General features: G+C 46.7%; 1 protein-coding gene across 1 annotated transcript; it reads right to left on the bottom strand.

Moving 5' to 3' along the window:
- Window positions 1-12,818: 12,818 nt before the first annotated feature.
- LOC141197769 (oocyte zinc finger protein XlCOF8.4-like) lies at window positions 12,819-17,555 on the bottom strand. The gene is made up of 6 exons (XM_073662859.1): window positions 17,166-17,555; window positions 16,857-17,036; window positions 16,651-16,774; window positions 16,470-16,567; window positions 16,181-16,271; window positions 12,819-15,638 (listed from the first exon to the last, which is right to left on the bottom strand). Exons 1-6 carry the CDS (start codon window positions 17,241-17,243, stop codon window positions 15,109-15,111), a joined length of 1,101 nt encoding a protein of 366 aa, XP_073518960.1. The 5' UTR covers window positions 17,244-17,555; the 3' UTR covers window positions 12,819-15,108.
- Between the last annotated feature and the right edge of the window lie 934 nt (window positions 17,556-18,489).

Raw genomic sequence — 18,489 nt, 5'->3', positions numbered from 1 at the left:
GGGAGGGTCTTAAATAGTCAGAAAAGGCTGGCAAAAGAGATCTTTAATCCACACATGTGAAGCTCATTATTCTTGGTGCCTGAACTACTTCTTAATACTTTAGGGGGACCAAACAGAATTCTTGTGGTTTGAGGGGTTGAATAATAAATGACACTCTGAATTAACTTTTTACGTTTTTAAAAAAACAAAAACAAAAACAATATTTGCTGCAGTGCATTTCCCACTTCCAGGCTGATCTACAGTACAAATGTCACAATGCCAAGTTAATTCCGCATGTGTCAACCAGCTAAATCTGCAGGGGGTTGAATACTACTTGTAGGCACTGTATATATATATATATATATATATATATATATATATATATATATTGTGACAGAGTCACTGGTGTTATATGTGTGGGGAGATATGTTTCACTGCAGCTACTAGCTTCAGTGAACTGACCTACAACTTTTCTCCAGCATGTTATGTGCTGGGGGTTAAACTACCATTTCAAAAAGTAGTGTTTTTTGTGAATGATCATTGTGAAGGGTGGGCGGTCATTCACCATATCTCCACCTCAAGGGTGTGGCCAGAGGAGTTAAATCTCTAGCATTGAGTTTTTTTTCTGATTTGAGTTTGGAGAAGGAAGTCTCCAGACTGTGGCACTTCAGCTCAGGAGGAGCTGAAGTGTGCTGCAACTTAAGCGGGTGAAACCCGCACACATATGGACTGTGCTATCGTTTATTTTTTTGTTTTGCCGTTATGTCAGCAAGGCCGTGCTTGTTTTGTGGAACCTGCTGTGCTTTATGCCATTTTAAATATACCTGCAGAAGAAAACGTTCCTGTGTCTACTTCTAGAAGCATCCGAGTTAGTCGTCTTACCACAGTTGGTGCGAGAGTGTGTGCAATATTCCAGGAACATGCCACAGAGAACGGCAGCAGCACCTGCAGCAGCTACAACAGCAACGAGAGCAGCAGCAGCAGTACCAGCAGCACATGCAGCCGCATCGGAAGCAGCAGAAGGTACAGCAGGAGACAAATAAACTTCTGATGCAGCAGATCCAACAGCAGCAAGGGCAGATGGAACTCCTAGCAGGGGAGGTCTGCAGCAGAGAAACCGCCCCTCCCCCAGATCCAGGTGATGTCTTATATGTCAGGAAGGTGGTAGGGCGAGCTATACAAAAGATGCCCGCAGGTGATGATGTTGAGGCATTTTTGACTATGTGCGAAAGGGTAGCAAAGCGGGAAAAGCTGCCGCCGGAGCAGTGGGTAGAGGTGCTGGCCCCCTATTTAACGGGTGAACCCCAAAAAGGCCTACTATGACCTGACAGAGATATTGGCACGTTCAGGAGTGACTATGTCTGTCATAGCACAAAGGGTTCACCACTGGGTGTATGCTGGTGACAAACATCCTCGCTCGCAGATGTTTGACTTGCGACATCTAGTCCAGAAGTGGCTGCAGCCATAGGCTTCCACTCCTGCCCAGATGGTGGAGCGTGTGGTGATGGACAGATTCATCCATTCCCTTCCCAAGCCGGTGCAGACCTGGGTTGCCCAGGGCCACCATCGGAACGCAGACAACATCGAGGGCCTAGTACAGAGGTACCAAGTGGTCGAGAAATCCCTTGGGAAACCGGACATAGTCACTTACCCGTACAGAAGTAAGCACAGTGGGGCGGGCTCACCACATAAGGGGTCTAGAGTCACAAACCGGGGTCGTCCCAATTCCGCTGAGGGCCCTGCAAAGACTGTTGTTAAGGACATAGTCTGTTGGCGTCATAATCCTGGACACGAAGCCGCACAGTGCCATATGTCCTCTGAACCAATGGACTGAAGCCTAGGCCGGCGTTGTTCCTATTACGACTATCCGGCCTGTAGTGTGGACGGTCAACCTGGTGAGGGGCCACAGGCGTGAGCCATGTCTATTAATGGGGTGATGGTGCTTGGACTATTGGACTCTGGTGACCCTAATCAGTGTTACCCTTCCCCAACAGCTGATCCCTGCCAAAACTGTGGATGTTCACTGCATACATGAGGACACTAAGGACTACCCTGTGGCCAGAGTAACTGTGGGAACAGACTGTGGTGCCCAGCCCCACGAGCTCGGGGTGGTCAAGGACCTGATACATCCCGTCATACTGGGACTTATGGAACTTATGGAAAAAGGGGACTTATGGAAAAAAGGGTTCGTATCGAGTTGCTTGGGCAAAAACCAGATCCCTTGGGAAAAAACCCCATTGAAGTCAAAGGTGGATGAGTTCCCCTGTGTGTCCTTGCCGGGGAAGAGAATGAGACTGTGACTAAGGAGGCCAACCTCCCTGAGTTAGAGGTGTCCGGAGAGAACTTTGGGTCTGCTCAAGTTCGGGACTTGACCTTAAAGGGGGCATGGGACAATGTTACTGTCTGTAATGAGTTTGCTCAAGAGCCAGGGGCGGACACCAGGTTCCCACACTTTGCAGTTCAGTTGGAATTAGTGTATCGTGTGACCAAACTAAGGGGTGGTGAGATAGTGGAACAGCTGTTAGTTCCAGGACCATACCGACAGAGGGTGTTAGATATGGCCCATTCACATGTTCTGGAGGGACACCTGGGGGTGGAGAAAACTCAGGGGAGGATAATGAGGAGGTTCTATTGGCCAGGGTGTTACTGGGAGATCCTAGACTATTGTAGGTCCTGTCCCACCTGCCAGATAACCGCGCCCTCCTCCCACTTCCTTAGTCCCCTGGTCCCATTACCTGTGATAGAGGTCCCCTTTGAGAGGATTGCCATGGACCTTGTGGGTCCCTTAGTTAAATCGTCCCGGGGCCACCAATACATCCTGGTGTTCATGGACTATGTGACCCGGTACCCCTAAGCGGTACCATTAAGGAACTCGTCAAGTAAAAGTATAGCCCGGGAACTGGTCAATATTTTTGCCAGGACAGGTCTACCAAAGGAGATTTTGACAGAACAGGGAACCCCCTTCATAAGCAAAGTGATGAAGGAGCAGTGTAAGGTCCTTCAGATTGCCCAGCTACGAACCTTAATTTACCATCCACAGACGGACGGCATAGTGGAGCGCTTTAACAAGACCTTAAAGTCCCCGATGCTCAGGAAGGTCATTGAGAAGGATGGGCGAGACTGGGACTATCTGCTTCCATTTCTGCTCTTCTCTGTCAGAGAAGTTTCTCAAGCCTCCACTGGCTTCTCTCCAAGCTCCTTTATGGTCGGCATCCAAGAGGACTCCTAGATATCGCCAAGTAAGCCTGGGACGCTGAGGTCACATACCACCGGAGCATCATCGAACACATCGCCCAGTTGCAGGAGAGAATGGCGAAAGTGATGCCTATCGTGAAGGAACATCTTCTCCAGGCGCAGGAAGCACAGGCAAGAGTGTATAACCGATCAGCGAGGCTGAGGCAGTTCCAGCTTGAGGATCACGTTCTGGTGCTTATTCCCACCGTTGAGAGCAAGTTCCTGGCCAAGTGGCAAGGCACGTATGAGGTGGTGGAGAAGCTCAGCAAAGTGAACTACAAAGTCCACCAGCCTGGCCAAAGAAAGCAGCACCAAGTATATCATGTGAACTTGCTCAAGCCGTGGTGAGATCGGGAAATGCTGGGGGCTCCTTGTTTGGGAGCCAGTCCCAATACCAAAGTGGAGAACGTCACGATAGCAGAGACTATCGCCGGCCCAGAAGCAACAGTGTAGAGAGCTGCTGCAGCGGAACCGTGACCAGTTCTCAGAGTTGCTGGGGCGTACACAGATGGTCGAGCATGACGTGCAGACAAAAGAGCATGTTAGGGTAAACTTTAAGCCCTATAGAATTCCTGAAACCCGCTGTGAGGTGATCTCAACCGAGGTGAAGAGGATACTGGACCTTGGTGTGACAGAGGAATCAAAGAGCGGATGGTCGAGTCCCATTGTCCGCGTGCCAAATCACAACGGAGAGTGGAGATTTTGTAACGACTACCGCAGGGTGAATGAAGTATCCAAGTGTGACACATACCCGATGTCCTGCGTCAATGAACTCATTGAGAGGCTTGGACCTGCGAGGTTCAATACCACCCTTGACCTGACGAAGGGCTAATGGCAGATCCCCATGTCCCAGAGTGCCAAGGAAAAGATGGCTTTCTTGACACCTGATGGGTGTTTTCAATACACTCGAATGCCTTTCGGACTGCAGGGGGCTCCAGCCACCTTCCAGTGGTCCATGGATCGGATCTTAACCCCACATAAGAAGTATGCCGCAGCCTACCCTGGTGACATTGTGGTCTTTAACCCAAACTGGCCTAGTCATCTACCAAAGGTACAGGTGATTCTGGATGCTCTGAAGAAGGCGGGGTTTACTATAAATCCCAAAAAATGTGCCATTGGCAAGGAAGAGGTCAAGTCCTTAGGCTATGTCGTCAGGAAAAGCGAAATCAAGCAAGTCAATAAGGTCGAGGCAATCCAGAACTGGCTGCAACTGCTCTCCAAGAAGCAGGTGAGAGTGTTTCTTGGAATTGTGGGATATTACCGGCTGGTTATCACAAATTTTGCTATGATTGGTGCACGACTGACAGATCTTCTGAAAGGCACCAAATCAACAATGGCTAAATGGACGGTTGAAACTGAGACGGCGTTCCAACAACTGAAGCTGGCACTGTGTAAGCAGCCAGTCCATGTTGCACCAGTTTTTAACCACTTTCCGACGTGGTACGTAATAGTACGCACCAAGTCGGTACCCCCTGTTCAGCGCGGGCTCCGGCGCTGAGCCCGCACTGAACCGGGCACATGTCAGCTGATTTATACAGCTGACGTGCCCGCTACAGTCGCAGGTGGAATCGCGATCCACCTGCGGCTGTTAACAAGTTAAATGCCACTGTCAATCTCTGACAGCGGCATTTAACACTTCCAGAGCGGCATTAGCCCCGCCCATCGGTGACCCCGTCATGTGATTGCGGGTCACCGATGCGTAGGCATGATAACCCAGGATCTGCAGCAGACCCCTGTGGTTGTCATGTAAAGATTGCTATGAGCGCCACCTAGTGGTTGGCACACATAGCACATGAGCATTTCTACTACATAAAGGCGATCTGCTCATCACCTCTATGTAGCAGAGGCAATCGGCCTGCCGCTGCTTCTAGTTTCCTATGGAGACTATTGAAGCAAGCAAAAAGTGTAAAAAAAAATGTTTTTAAAATATTAAAAAAATATAAAAGTTTAAATCACTCCCCTGTTGCCTCATTCAAAATAAAATAATAAAAAATAAACCGCACATACACATATTTGGTATCACCGCTTTCAGAATTTCCCGATCTATCAATATAAAAAAGAATTAATCCCATCAGTAAACGGCGTAATGAGAAAAAAATTCCAAATGGCAGAACTACGTTTTTTTGGTCGCCGCAACATTGCAGTAAAATGCAATAACGGGCAATCAAATCATCTGATCTACCCCTAAATGGTATCAATAAAAACGTCAGCCCAGTGTGCAAAAAATAAATTCTCACCCGGCCCCAGATCCCAAAAAATGGAGGCGCTACGGGTATCGGAAAATGGCGCCATTTTTTTTTTTTTTAGCAAACTTTGGAATTTTATTTCACCACTTAAATAAAAAAGAACCTATACATGTTTGGTGTCTACGAACTCATAAAGACCTGGAGAATAATAATGGCAAGTCAGTTTTAGCATTCAGTGAACCTGGTAAAAAAAAAAAAAAAAAAAAAAAACAACAACTGTTGAATTGCATTTTTTTGCAATTTCACTGCACTTGGAATTTTTTTTACCGTTTTCCAGTACACAATATGGTAAAACCAGGGATGGCGTTTAAAAGTACAACTTGTCCTGCAAAAAATAAGCCTCACATGGCCAGACTGAATAAAAAAATTTCTCGCTCTGGTAAGAAGGGGAGCAAAAAACGAAAACGCAAAAACGGAAAATGCTCCGGTCATGAAGGGGTTAATAAATAATTTGTGGTCCAGACAGACGCTTCAAAAGTTGGCATAGGAGCTGTGCTGACCCAAGAGATAAATGGTGAAGAGCATCCCATCCTGTATCAGAGCAGGCTGTTCTCTTCCTGCGAGAAAAACTAAGCTATAGTAGAGAAAGAATGCTTAGCCATAAAATGGGCCGTAGGTACGCTAAGATATTACCTACTAGGCAGGAAGTTTAAACTGGTGTCAGACCATGCGCCTTTGAGATGGTTGAGGGAAAAGAAGGGTAAGAAGGCCCTGGTGACTAGGTGGTTCTTAGATCTCCAGGACTTTAATTTTCACGGGAAGCATAGACCCGGGAAGTTACACAGTAACGCTGATGTCCTCTCCAGAATTTCCTGTTTGGTGTCTGAAGGTGCCCAAACCCCCAGCTTTGGTCAGAGGTGGGAATATGTGACAGAGTCACTGGTGTTATTGTGAGGGGAGATATGTTTCACTGCAGCTACTAGCTTCAGTGAACTGAACCTACAACTTTTCTCCAGCATGTTATGTATTGGGGATTAAACCACCATTTTAAAAGGGAGTGTTTTTTTGTAAATGATCATTGTGAAGGGTGGGAGGTCATTCAGCATATCTCCACCTCAAGGGTGTAGCCAAAGGAGTTAAATCTCTAGCATTGAGGTTTTTTTTCTGCTTTGAGTTTGGAGAAGGAAGTCTCCAGACTGTGGCACTTCAGCTCAGGAGGAGCTGAAGTGTGCTGCAACTTGGGCTAAACCCGCATGCATATGGACTGTGCTATCATTTATTTTTTTGTTTTGCCATTATGCCAGCAAGGCCGTGCTTATTTTGTGGAACCTGCAGTGCTTTATGCCATTTTATATCAACCTGCAGATATAAACGTTCCTGTGTCTACTTCTGGAAGCAGCCGAGTGAGTAGCCTTACCACTATATATATATATATATATATATATATATATATATATACACTGCTCAAAAAAATAAAGGGAACACTTAAATAACAGAATATAACTCCAAGTAATTCAAACTTCTGTGAAATCAAACTGTCCACTTAGGAAGCAACACTGATTGACAATCAATTTCACATGCTGCTGTGCAAATGGAATAGACAATAGATGGAAATTATTGGCAATTATCAAGACACCCTCAATAAAGGAGTGGTTCTGCAGGTGGGGACCACAGACCACATCTCAGTACCAATGCTTTCTGGCTGATGTTTTGGTCACTTTTGAATGTTGGTTGTGCTTTCACACTCGTGGTAGCATGAGACCGACTCTACAACCCACAGAAGTTGCTCAGGTAGTGCAGCTCATCCAGGATGGCACATCAATGCGAGCTGTGGCAAGAAGGTTTGCTGTGTCTGTCAGCGTAGTGTCCAGAGGCTGGAGGCGCTACCAGGAGACAGGCCAGGTCTGGGAGGAGATCCCACAGGAGACCATCCGCAACCTCATCAGGAGCATGCCCAGGCGTTGTAGGGAGGTCATACAGGCACGTGGAGGCCACACACAATACTCAGCCTCATCAGGAGCATGCCCAGGCGTTGTAGGGAGGTCATAGAGGCACGTGGAGGCCACACACAATACTCAGCCTCATCAGGAGCATGCCCAGGCGTTGTAGGGAGGCCATACAGGCACGTGGAGGCCACACACAATACTCAGCCTCATCAGGAGCATGCCCAGGCGTTGTAGGGAGGCCATACAGGCACGTGGAGGCCACACACAATGCTCAGCCTCATCAGGAGCATGCCCAGGCGTTGTAGGGAGGTCATACAGACACGTGGAGGCCACACACAATACTCAGCCTCATCAGGAGCATGCCCAGGCGTTGTAGGGAGGTCATACAGGCACGTGGAGGCCACACACAATACTCAGCCTCATTTTGACTTGTTTTAAGGACATTACATCAAAGTTGGATCAGCCTGTAGTGTGTTTTTCCACTTTAATTTTGGGGGTGACTTCAAATCCAGGCCTCCAGTGGTTAATAAATGTGATTTCCATTGATGATTTTTGTGTGATTTTGCTGTCAGCGCATTCAACTTTGCACAGAACAAAGTATTCAATGAGAAGATTTCATTCATTCAGATCTAGGATGGGGGATTTCAGTGTTCTCTTTATTTTTTTGAGCGGTGTGAATATATATATATATATATATATATGTATATATATTGTAATGCAGCTGCGTTCACACAGTGCGGTAAAGAGGCAGTGACCCATTTTAGTCCAATTTAAAAGTCTTTATTTTGGCAACTCACAACAAAAAGGCAAACGTTATCCTTCGGATCGCAGCAGGATCGTCCATAACAGTCCGTGACACTCCATTGCCATGGGTGACTACACCACCATATCTCTCATGGGTGCGTCGATGACTTTCTTTCCTCTGGCTCTGGCCTGTGTTCAGCCTCACACAGACCTGTACTTCAGAGAGCTCCTGCTTTCAAGCTGCAAACCAAACATTAACACACCCAAAGATCAACTGAGATACTCATGGGTGTAAGGCGGCGGTGTTCACACCGTGCAGTAACTGAGGCAGTGACCCAAGCAAGTCCAACATAAGCAGCTTTATTCAGCAGCTCACGGGTAAACAGAAAGTCCTCCGGGTCACAGCCGGGTTAACATAAGTCCATAAATAATGGTTGCTGTGGTCAACGGCCGCGCCGGGCCGCTCAGAGCCTGACAGGTGCAGAGCCTTCCCAGGAGTGGGTTCAGCCACCCTCAATCCTGCTGAGCTTTCCTGCTGTGCTCCTAGCAGGTTCCAACACTGAACAACACTAATCCTTACTGCAGGGATTTTAAAGGACCTGTGGCAAGAGCTACTGGAAAACCCGGGTTGGGGGGAGGAGGCCGCCCCACTGCCTTCCTGTAGACTCCTCCAAGAAATGAAGGCCCTGCCGGGTTTTACTAATCTGCCTTAGCCAGATAGCCTGACCAGGTCAATGCTCACCTTCATTCCTGCATTGCAGCCGCAGGTGAGTTTGTGACTGCAATGCACTCCAATGGATTTAATAGGTCTCTGTACACATTCTGAGGGATATATAACATCCCTCGTATACGATCCCGGTCACTGCCTCACATATCCCCCCCCCCTCTGTTCAAACTTGTGGGGTTGAACATACAGGGTGCCCGGGACAGGGCATCCGCGTTTCCCTGTGACTTCCCGGGGCGATGTTCTACAGAGAAACTGAAATTTTGCAGTGACAGGAACCACCTGGTGACTCGCGTATTCCTCTCCTTGGCATTCCTCATCCATACCAAGGGTGAGTGGTCTGTCACCAAGCGGAACTGACGCCCGAGTAAATAATAACGTAGTGATTCCAAGGCCCACTTAATAGCCAAACACTCTTTCTCTACCACGCTATAGTTTTTCTCTGCCGGGACAAGTTTTCTACTCAAGTAGGTGACTGGGTGCTCTTCACCATTCACTTTTTGTGACAATACCGCCCCTAGGCCTACCTCCGAGGCATCTGTCTGTACAATAAAGGGTGCCTTGAAGTTGGGGCTGATGAGGACCGGCACTCCACACAGGGCCAACTTCATGGACTGAAAGGCTTCTGCCTGAGGGTTCCACCGAACCATTACCGATTTTTTTCCTTTGAAGAGGTTGGTTAGGGCCGCCGTTATCCCAGCAAAATTAGCTATAAACCGGCGGTAATACCCAAGGATGCCAAGAAACGCCCTCACCTGCTTTGTACTTGACGGTTTAGGCCAGTATTTTATGGCCTCAACTTTATTGATTTGGGGCTTGATAATTCCTCGGCCAATCACATACCCCAAATATCGGGCTTCCTCTAGTCCCATCGCACATTTTTTGGGGTTTGCCGTTAACCCCGCGGCTCTAAGAGAATACAGCACTGCTTGTACCTGGGATAGATGCGTATGCCAGTCGGTGCTAAAGATGATAATATCATCTAGATACGCGGACGCGTACTCCTGATGAGGCTTGAGCACTATGTCCACCAACCTCTGGAATGTAGCCGGGGCCCCATGTAACCCAAAAGGTAAGACCACATAGTGATATAGACCCTCCGGAGTTATGAAGGCGGTCTTTTCCTTCGCCGATTTCGTGAGAGGTACCTGCCAGTAACCCTTGGTGAGATCGAGCGTGGTAAAGTACTGGGCCTGTCCCAGTCTCTCAATCAGCTTATCCACCCTGGGCATTGGATAAAGGTCAAACTTCGACACTTCATTTAATTTCCGGAAATCGTTACAGAAGCGTAACGATCCGTCTGGTTTCAGAATCAGTACGATGGGGCTAGCCCACTCACTCCGTGATTCCTTGATGACGCTTAACTGGAGCATTTGTTTTACCTCAGCCGTGATGGCTTGCATCCGGGCTTCAGGTACCCGGTACGGTCTCATTCACACCCTTACCCCAGGTTCGGTGACTGTCATGTTGGAGAACTGTAGTCCTACCCGGTAGCTCTGAGAACACGTCGGTATTCTGCTGCACCAGCGAGCGAGCCTCCCATCGCTGCTGTTTAGTGAGAGCATCACTTATCCTGACCTCTACCCCGGATGCATCCCTGGCTGAAGGTGGAGAACTCTCTGGCGATATGCCCGGAGTGACGTCTGTAACTAAACACTCTCGATCTTTTCAGGGTTTTAGCAGGTTTGCATGATAAAGGAGCTTCCGGGCTGATACACCTGGTAATTTACCTCCCCTACCTTTTCTCAAACCTCATATGGCTCTTGCCACTTGGCCATGAGCTTACTCTCGGCTGTGGGTACCAGTACTAACACCCGATCGCCCTTGTTAAAAGACCTGACCTTGGCTCTTTTATTATATGTGCGCCTCTGGGCTGCCTGGGCATCTAACAGATGTTCTTTCACGATGGGCATGACCGCCGCGATCCGGTCCTGTATACTAGCCACGTGTTCAATGATACTCCTATGTGGAGTCGTCTCTTGTTCCCACGTCTCTTTGGCTACGTCCAACAGACCCCTAGGGTGTCTGCTGTACAATAACTCAAAGGGAGAGAACCCTGTGGAAGCCTGGGGTACCTCACAGACAGCGAACATCAAATAGGGTAGCAACATGTCCCAATCCCTTCCATCCTAAGAAACCACGTTTTTTATCATGGACTTGAGGGTTTTATTGAACCGTTCTACTAGCCCGTCGGTTTGAGGGTGGTACACCAAGGTGCGCAATTGTTTAATTTTTAGCAGTTTGCACAGTTCCCTGGTCACCTTGAACATAAAAGGGGTCCCTTGATCCGTCAGGATCTCCTTAGGTACTCCAAGGCGACAGAACATGGCAAACAGCTCCCGTGCAATCAGCTTCGCCGAGGTGTGGCGTAGCAGTATAGCCTCCGGGTACCGGGTGGCATAGGCGACGACCACCAGGATATGTTGATGGCCATGAGCGGTTTTACAATGGGCCCTACCAAGTCCATTCAATCCGTTCAAAAGGTACCTCTATCACTGGTAGGGGTACCAATGGGCTACGGAAACTTGTGGTAGGTGTGGTCAACTGACATTCGGGGCAGGATTCGCAGTATTTTTGGACCTCCGCGTAAATCCCCGGCCAAAAGAACCGCTTAAAGATACGCTCTTGCGTCTTTGTAACCCCTAAGTGTCCACCCAGCAGGTGTGTGTGTGCCAACTCCTTTTGCACATCGGTTCAAGATCGGACCACTAATGCATGGACTGGCCGCGGGTCTCCAAGCCGAGTGAGACAGGTTCATGTATTTCTATGAGACTGTACAGCTTGATTCAAGAGGGTCACGGCCAGTCCGTGCATTGCAGTCTGATTTCTAGCCGATTTTCAGGAACGTCTGAATGAGCCCTTATATAAATAATTGATGCTATGAGTGGGCCCCGGGTATGAGTGGTGCACCCCAAGGTCCAGTGCTGGGTCCACTATTAAAATTACTTATTAATTATATTAAAACAGTAAAAGTACTGAGTCTTGTGTTGGAAAATCAATTGTGAATGAGGATCTGGGTGTAATAATGTGCAGTAATTGTATGTTCAGGAGACTTAAACCAGGAGAGACACTTGTTGAGAAGGACCTGGATGTAATAATCTGCTGTCATCGTATTTTCAAGGGAGTTAAACTAGGAGAGTCACTTGTCGAGAAGGACCTGGGTGTAATAATGTGCAGTCATCGTATGCTCAGGGGAGTTAAACTAGGAGAGTCACTTGTCGAGAAGGACCTGGGTGTAATAATGTGCAGTAATTGTATGTTCAGGGGAGTTAAACTAGGAGAGTCACTGGTAGAGAAGGATCTGGATTGTACTTGCAAAACACATACTAAATCACAGCATTCAATATTAATCCACGTCTTCTAAAGCCAGCAAGTCATTCTCATGTATTAAGAGAGGCATGAACTCCCGGGACAGGAGCGTAACACTACTACATTACAAAGTGTTAAAGAAAACGTTTTTTTTCCTGCTCACCTGTCCCTTTGTGCCTGGCTGCAATCCCGAAGAGTCCAATATAAATGTGAAGAAATCCAGCACCAAAGCAATATGTTTCAAAGCTTTATTCCAAAAAATTCTTAGGTATAAAAACACAGGCCAACATTTTTGGAGGTGGAGGGCTTAATACAGCAAGGTCCCAGGACACTAGTTTACGTGTTTCAGGGCTATATGTGCCCCTTAATCATAACCTAGCTGTATGACTGTGGCATGGGGATTTTAAACTAGCCGGGCAAACATGCTAAGCCTCCCTTGTCACATGACTTACAAAACCTCTGTACACAACACAACAATTTTTTGGGGTTGATTTGGACTGTTATATATGAAGTTATACAGATCAAAGGCTGGTGGCATCTGATCACTACCTGCACCACCCGCCGTGAACAGGTAATTGAAGCAGGTTATCTGATAGAGAGCAGACATGGAGTTTGTATACAGAGTAATGAACAGGTAGCTGTCACTGTTAGATTACTATTTGGACCATCTGATGTGTCCCTGTAGGCCTCCACTTGCACATAGGTATTAAACGCAGGGGCTGGGTGTCATGGGAATATTGAAAATTCTCCCGTCATAGAAAATTCTCCTCTTCTCTTATCCACCATCTGTCCGTTAACGAAGAACTATGCAAATCGCAGCACACAGGAAAAGTGGCAAACCCAATTAACATGCAAGTGTATTTTACCCTGGCAGAGGCCTGGGATAATTAGACACTTAGGTGAGAAGCATACAGTTCCTGACTTCAAAAGAATTCAACAGGAATCTGCAGCCGGGCCAGCGCCGATACGAAATATGGAATATCTAAAGTTCCATAAGTCCGATAATAATGGGGCCCATATTTTTAGTGACAGGGTCAGCCCAGGAACAATATGCATAATTTTCAATAGCTGTACTCCCCTCCGGGGAGTGGTAACGCTAAAGTACAAAATAACAGACCACAGCTATATCATGTGTGGTCACTAATTAAAGGTAAAATCGTAACGGAAAAAATTATATCACTTTCGGGCTTCTGCGATCAACCAGCGATAAGATATCACAAAAGTCAGATATTCTAATAAAAATATGAAGGCTGGAGCCCAGCCCACATGATGTCATCCCAGGGTGTGTGTGGGCAGGTCTCCTTCTTCGGTATAAAAGACACAGCCGAAGGGGAAGTAGAACTCATTGCTGGGAGTATATATTTCAAATAGCAAGGGGTTACGTTCTATAACGGTCAAATCTGGGGTGCCTCCCCTCCAACAATACTGAGTCATCTCTGCGAACTTTATAGTAAGTTTTTTCTTCTTTAATCCTGTTTATTTTGTGCAAGTGTATATTGTGTACTGAATGTCCCCTTTTGTAAAATCTTTGTATATTTTTCCTAAACACTGCCTCCCTTTTGGATTAAATATAAAATGTAATAGTCCTGTTTCTTTTGCTCTGTAATCATTCTCTTCCCCGAAGCCATATACGCTACCAAAACGCAGGCGTCCGTCCCGGCCTGTATTATATTTCAAATTGGGTCGGTGGTGGCAGCAAATAATAAGAATTGGGCTATCGTGAAGTTGGCAGTAACCGTACGGGGGCGTATACACACATTCCATGCGTTGGAATCCGGAGGTGTATATGCCATACGCTTTCTGCTCACTTGCCGATAGCTACGTAGTGAGTAATTGGGATCGTGTGCGCAAATCCCTGCTCAATCTTGACAATGGGGCTTTCATCTTGTAAGTTTTTTGTATTATAATTCTAGTTTTACAGAATCCATGGATATATTCATAATCGGGGAGGAGATTCGCACCTGTGGGTAAAATTGCAAAAGTTTTGATAACTGGCAATCCACAGGAGTGCAATATCTCCCTGAATTATGATAGATAATTTTCAAGTGTGGTATGTATAGATGACGGCCATATTGTTTCTATGGAATGTTCCTTGGGAAAAATATGACCCACATCAGAAATGAGGACAAAAACTGTATTAGAATCAAATATTATAAGCCGTATCCCTCTTACCTCAGCGGAAAGGGGAGTGAAGGGTCTGATAAAACCCTTTATAACATCTCTTCTACCGTATATCAAGGTCAGATCCCAAAGAACCACATGCGTATGGTCGTTCAGTACCACAACCTTTTTGGTGGCATCTTCCCCGCAAACAAATCTCATGGTCCAGTCATATAAGGTTTATTCATTTTTTTTATTTGACTGTTTGTATTATGTATGACTTTTTGTTGTTGCTCGATTTGTAACTTTTTTTAAGCATTGTGCTACTTTGGATATTAAATCTAACATTTGATATGTTTGTGGGTATGTTAAAATAACGAAAAACAATCTTGAGAGAGAAAATAGCTTGGTTGTGTTACCAGGTAGCCAGAGTGCAAGTAGTGAACTGCTCAGGAGCTTGGGAAAGCTGGATGTGCATGTGTACCAGCATGTTGCCCAGTAAAGGCGTCTTGCTGTCGTTGTAAAACCGCGACTGGTGGCAGTGTATGGTGCCCAGGGTGGTAGTCGTGGGAAAAATGCTGCTTCTCCACGCCCTGGCACCTCACAAGCAGTGTCCCGGTCCATATGTAGTGTGATGTGAAGTTTGCTTTGCAATCACTTGTAGGCCAGAGGCTTCCGCTGTATGTATGTCTTTAAGTCCAAGATTGGTGGCAGCGGTATTGGTTTTCACGGACTAATGGAAAATTCGCTCATTTCTATATCCTAATCAACATTTAGTGCTGAAAATTGTTTCTCTTCTAATACTATGACTTTAATTTGACTATAACTGTTGGATTTTTTTTTCTTGTAAAATTTGTCAAAATTATTTTAATAAACAAGGAAATTGCTATATCCCTACATGAGTTTTTAGATGATGAAGAAGATATGATTCCCGAGAATAACGTTTCCCACATTCTGAACATGAGTATGGCTTCTCTCCTGTGTGAATTCTTTGATGTTTATGAAGATCTGCTTTCTGCATAAAACATTTCCCACATTCTGAACATGAATATGGCTTCCCCCCTGTGTGAATTCTTTGATGTTTAAGAAGGTCTTGTCTCTGGATATAACATTTCCCACATTCTGAACATGAATATGGCTTCTCTCCTGTGTGAATTCTCTGATGTGTCAGCAATTTAGATTTATATTTAAAACATTTCCCACATTCTGAACAGGATAATGGTTTCTTCTCTGTGGGAATTATTTGATGTTCGACATCCCTTCTCTGGCTTTCATTTTGCTTAACAGTCTGTGATGAATCCAAATAGATGACGGATTGAAAAGGCTCAGATGATTGATTTTTGCTCTGAAGGGCTGGAGGTATAGCTGGAATAATGGCACGCTTTTCATGGGTATCTGGTTTGACACCACAGTCATCTGCCAAGAATAAAACTGATTTTATTATTTTTCAATATCAATGCCTTATATTTTATAACATTTCTCTATACAAATCGAAGTGTAATGAAACTATGACCCAAGACAGTGGTGAGCCACCTGTGCACAAATCCCATCTTGTTGACCTCATAACGGTTTAGCTTTTCACTTGTCTGCCCTTCCGGGACGTGTACTGCTGCTAGATATTGACCTTGGCTTCTCCATCTTAGATGTCCACCTGCCTGACTTCTGTGTGTGACCCGGCTCTATTCTTGACATTCAGCTGTAATCTGGCAACTCACAACTACATTACAATTGGAGACATGGTGCCTTTCTGCAGCAAATAAAATCCCATTTCACCACTGAAACTTTGCTACCAAAATGCGTTAATCAAAAAAGGTGTAAAAAAAAAAAAAAAAAGATTTTTTTGTTATGCATCAAATCTATCTGCAAGTAAAATGCACGTCAATTACTTGTGTGATCAAACTCATAATATAATGACCACAGGATCTGTGACTTCTCTGCATTTAGTGGTCAGTACTCACCTGGGTGGTCATATGTAGGAATCTCCTCTTTACACTGCTCATCACCCCTCACATATGTCTCTGCAGTATTAATATGGGTCAGATCTTCACCCTGAAACAAATATTGTAAAAGTCACAGACAGATGGAGAAGTCTCATCTATGATCAGCTCTAATCCTGCCATCTCCACCGTTCTCATTACACAAGTATAAAACATATAATACTGGTGGATAAAACAAGACTGAGCACAAGACCTTCACAGCCGTCTACACATCATAGGGGAGATCTCATGACACCTTCTCTCCATCTACCTGATGATCCTGAGGAACATTGGGGTCTTCGTGTTTACAGTCCTGTGGAAGAAGAGGACGGGGACATCTCTCTGGTGTTGTCCTCTTACTGGATAGATCTGGAGGAAACACATACAGGGGCTGAATTCATTCTTTACATACAGATAATTATAGGCCGTGTGTATTTAGTCCTATCTATTACCTGGTGATGTGAGGGGCTGGGGAACCTCCATCATGACGTTCTTGTACAGATCTTTGTGTCCTTCTAAATACTCCCACTCCTCCATGGAGAAATAGGCAGCGACATCCTGACACCTTATAGGAACCTGACACATACAATGATACCGTCATCCCCCGATCCCTCCATAGCGTTACTGTATAATGTCCCAGCATTCCCAGCAGTGTCACCTCTCCAGTCAGCAGCTCAATCATCTTGTAGGTGAGTTCTAGGATCTTCTGGTCATTGATGTACTCATGTATCAGGGAGTGAGGTGGGGGCCCTGTGATTGGGCTCAGGGGTCTTCCCCATCCCTCAGACACAGGGTCCTGACAGCGCCCACTAGAGGTCTTCTTCACTACTGTGTAATCCTGGTTATGGAGAGACACATTAATAAATCTCCCTCCAGACATTTCCAGAGTCCTCACCTCTCCAGTTCTGTCCATCTGTTATTCCCATAGATAAGAATGATGTAATGTGACGTCATCAGAATCTCTCACCTCTCCAGTAAGCCGGAAGAGGATCTCTAGGGTGAGGTGGAATATCCTCTCCGCCATCTTCTTCTTGTCCTTCTCCATCCACTAAGGTTTAAGGTAAATTTTCTAGAAGATGGAAGATAATGATGAACAACTCGCTGTTCACACATTCAGTTTCTTTAACTTCTTTTAACCCCTTCAGGTTTCTAAAATTTAGAAGACGTGTCCATAAACAGCAGATAAGACCCCAAAGTCCTGTCAGGCGGGGGCGCTCCGCTCTGAGGCCAGAGACGGGTGTTATAGTGAGGTCACAGGACTCCGTCTGTTATTAGGCCGACCTCCACCTGCAGAGCCACCACCACATATATGGCTGCTCTGTGCCCACAGGACCTGTGATGAGGTCACAGGAGGGGAGGAGTCAGGGGTCACATGATCAGGGGCCTCAGTGGATGCAGGACTCTGCTGTGCTGGTTGTCATGGTGCTGGATGAGCTGAAGTTTATGTGTGGGGTCAGGAGGGGTTTACAGTGTGGATGTAGCAGAGCCGCGTGTGTACGAGGTGTACGGAGCGGAGCCGTGTGTGTACGAGGCGTACGGAGCAGAGCCGTGTGTGTACGAGGCGTACGGAGCAGAGCCGCGTGTGTACGAGGTGTACGGAGCAGAGCCGCGTGTACGAGGTGTACGGAGCAGAGCCGTGTGTGTACGAGGTGTACGGAGCGGAGCCGCGTGTGTACGAGGTGTACGGAGCGGAGCCGCATGTGTACGAGGTGTACGGAGCAGAGCCGCGTGTACGAGGTGTACGGAGCAGAGCCGTGTGTGTACGAGGTGTACGGAGCGGAGCCGCGTGTGTACGAGGTGTACGGAGCGGAGCCACATGTGTACGAGGTGTACGGAGCTGAGCAATGTGTGTATATGATGTGTAAGGAGAGGAGCTTTGTGTGGGTGGAGCAGAGCCCTGCGCTCCTGACACTCCCCCTGGGCCGTGGGGTACTCAGTTCCGGGCCAGTCCTTGCTACGGGAGATGTCACAGTGGCGGTGACCCGGTCCGTGACCCAGGGCGGTCAATCAAAAGGGGAATATTTACAGGAGATTTATAGTTTTTATATACAGTTCGCGACGCCACCTGTGGTATGTGGCTATGTGGAGCTGCCGCTGCGGAGCAGATCCTCTGGAGCTGTTGTTAATGCAGTAGAGTTGGTTCAGCTCTCCACAGGTAGACCTTTGCTCCAGGGCAGTGTAGATGTTGCTGTTATGAAGTAGCACTCGTGGTGCAGTGTAGTGACAAAGACGGTGGGGTGCAGTCTTCAGGGTGTTACTCACGGTTTTCAGACTCCAAGTTGCAAGGGCCA

Source organism: Phyllobates terribilis, unplaced genomic scaffold (genome assembly GCF_046119375.1).
Source record: "Phyllobates terribilis strain yellow unplaced genomic scaffold, ASM4611937v1 Scaffold_86__1_contigs__length_6382490, whole genome shotgun sequence".
NCBI classification, from domain to species: domain Eukaryota; kingdom Metazoa; phylum Chordata; class Amphibia; order Anura; family Dendrobatidae; genus Phyllobates; species Phyllobates terribilis.
The sequence above is the reverse complement of the archived record's forward strand: the minus strand, read 5'-3'. Positions and strand labels throughout refer to the sequence as shown.

Coding starts and splice junctions, on each gene's coding strand:
- LOC141197769 (XM_073662859.1), bottom strand. CDS start 17,243: ATGGAGAAGGACAAGAAGAAGATGGCGGAGAGGATATTCCACCTCACC. Junction 16,272..16,469: donor ATGTTCCTCAGGATCATCAG/GTAGATGGAGAG, acceptor TATTTGTTTCAG/GGTGAAGATCTGACCCATAT. Junction 15,639..16,180: donor TCCTACATATGACCACCCAG/GTGAGTACTGAC, acceptor TATTCTTGGCAG/ATGACTGTGGTGTCAAACCA.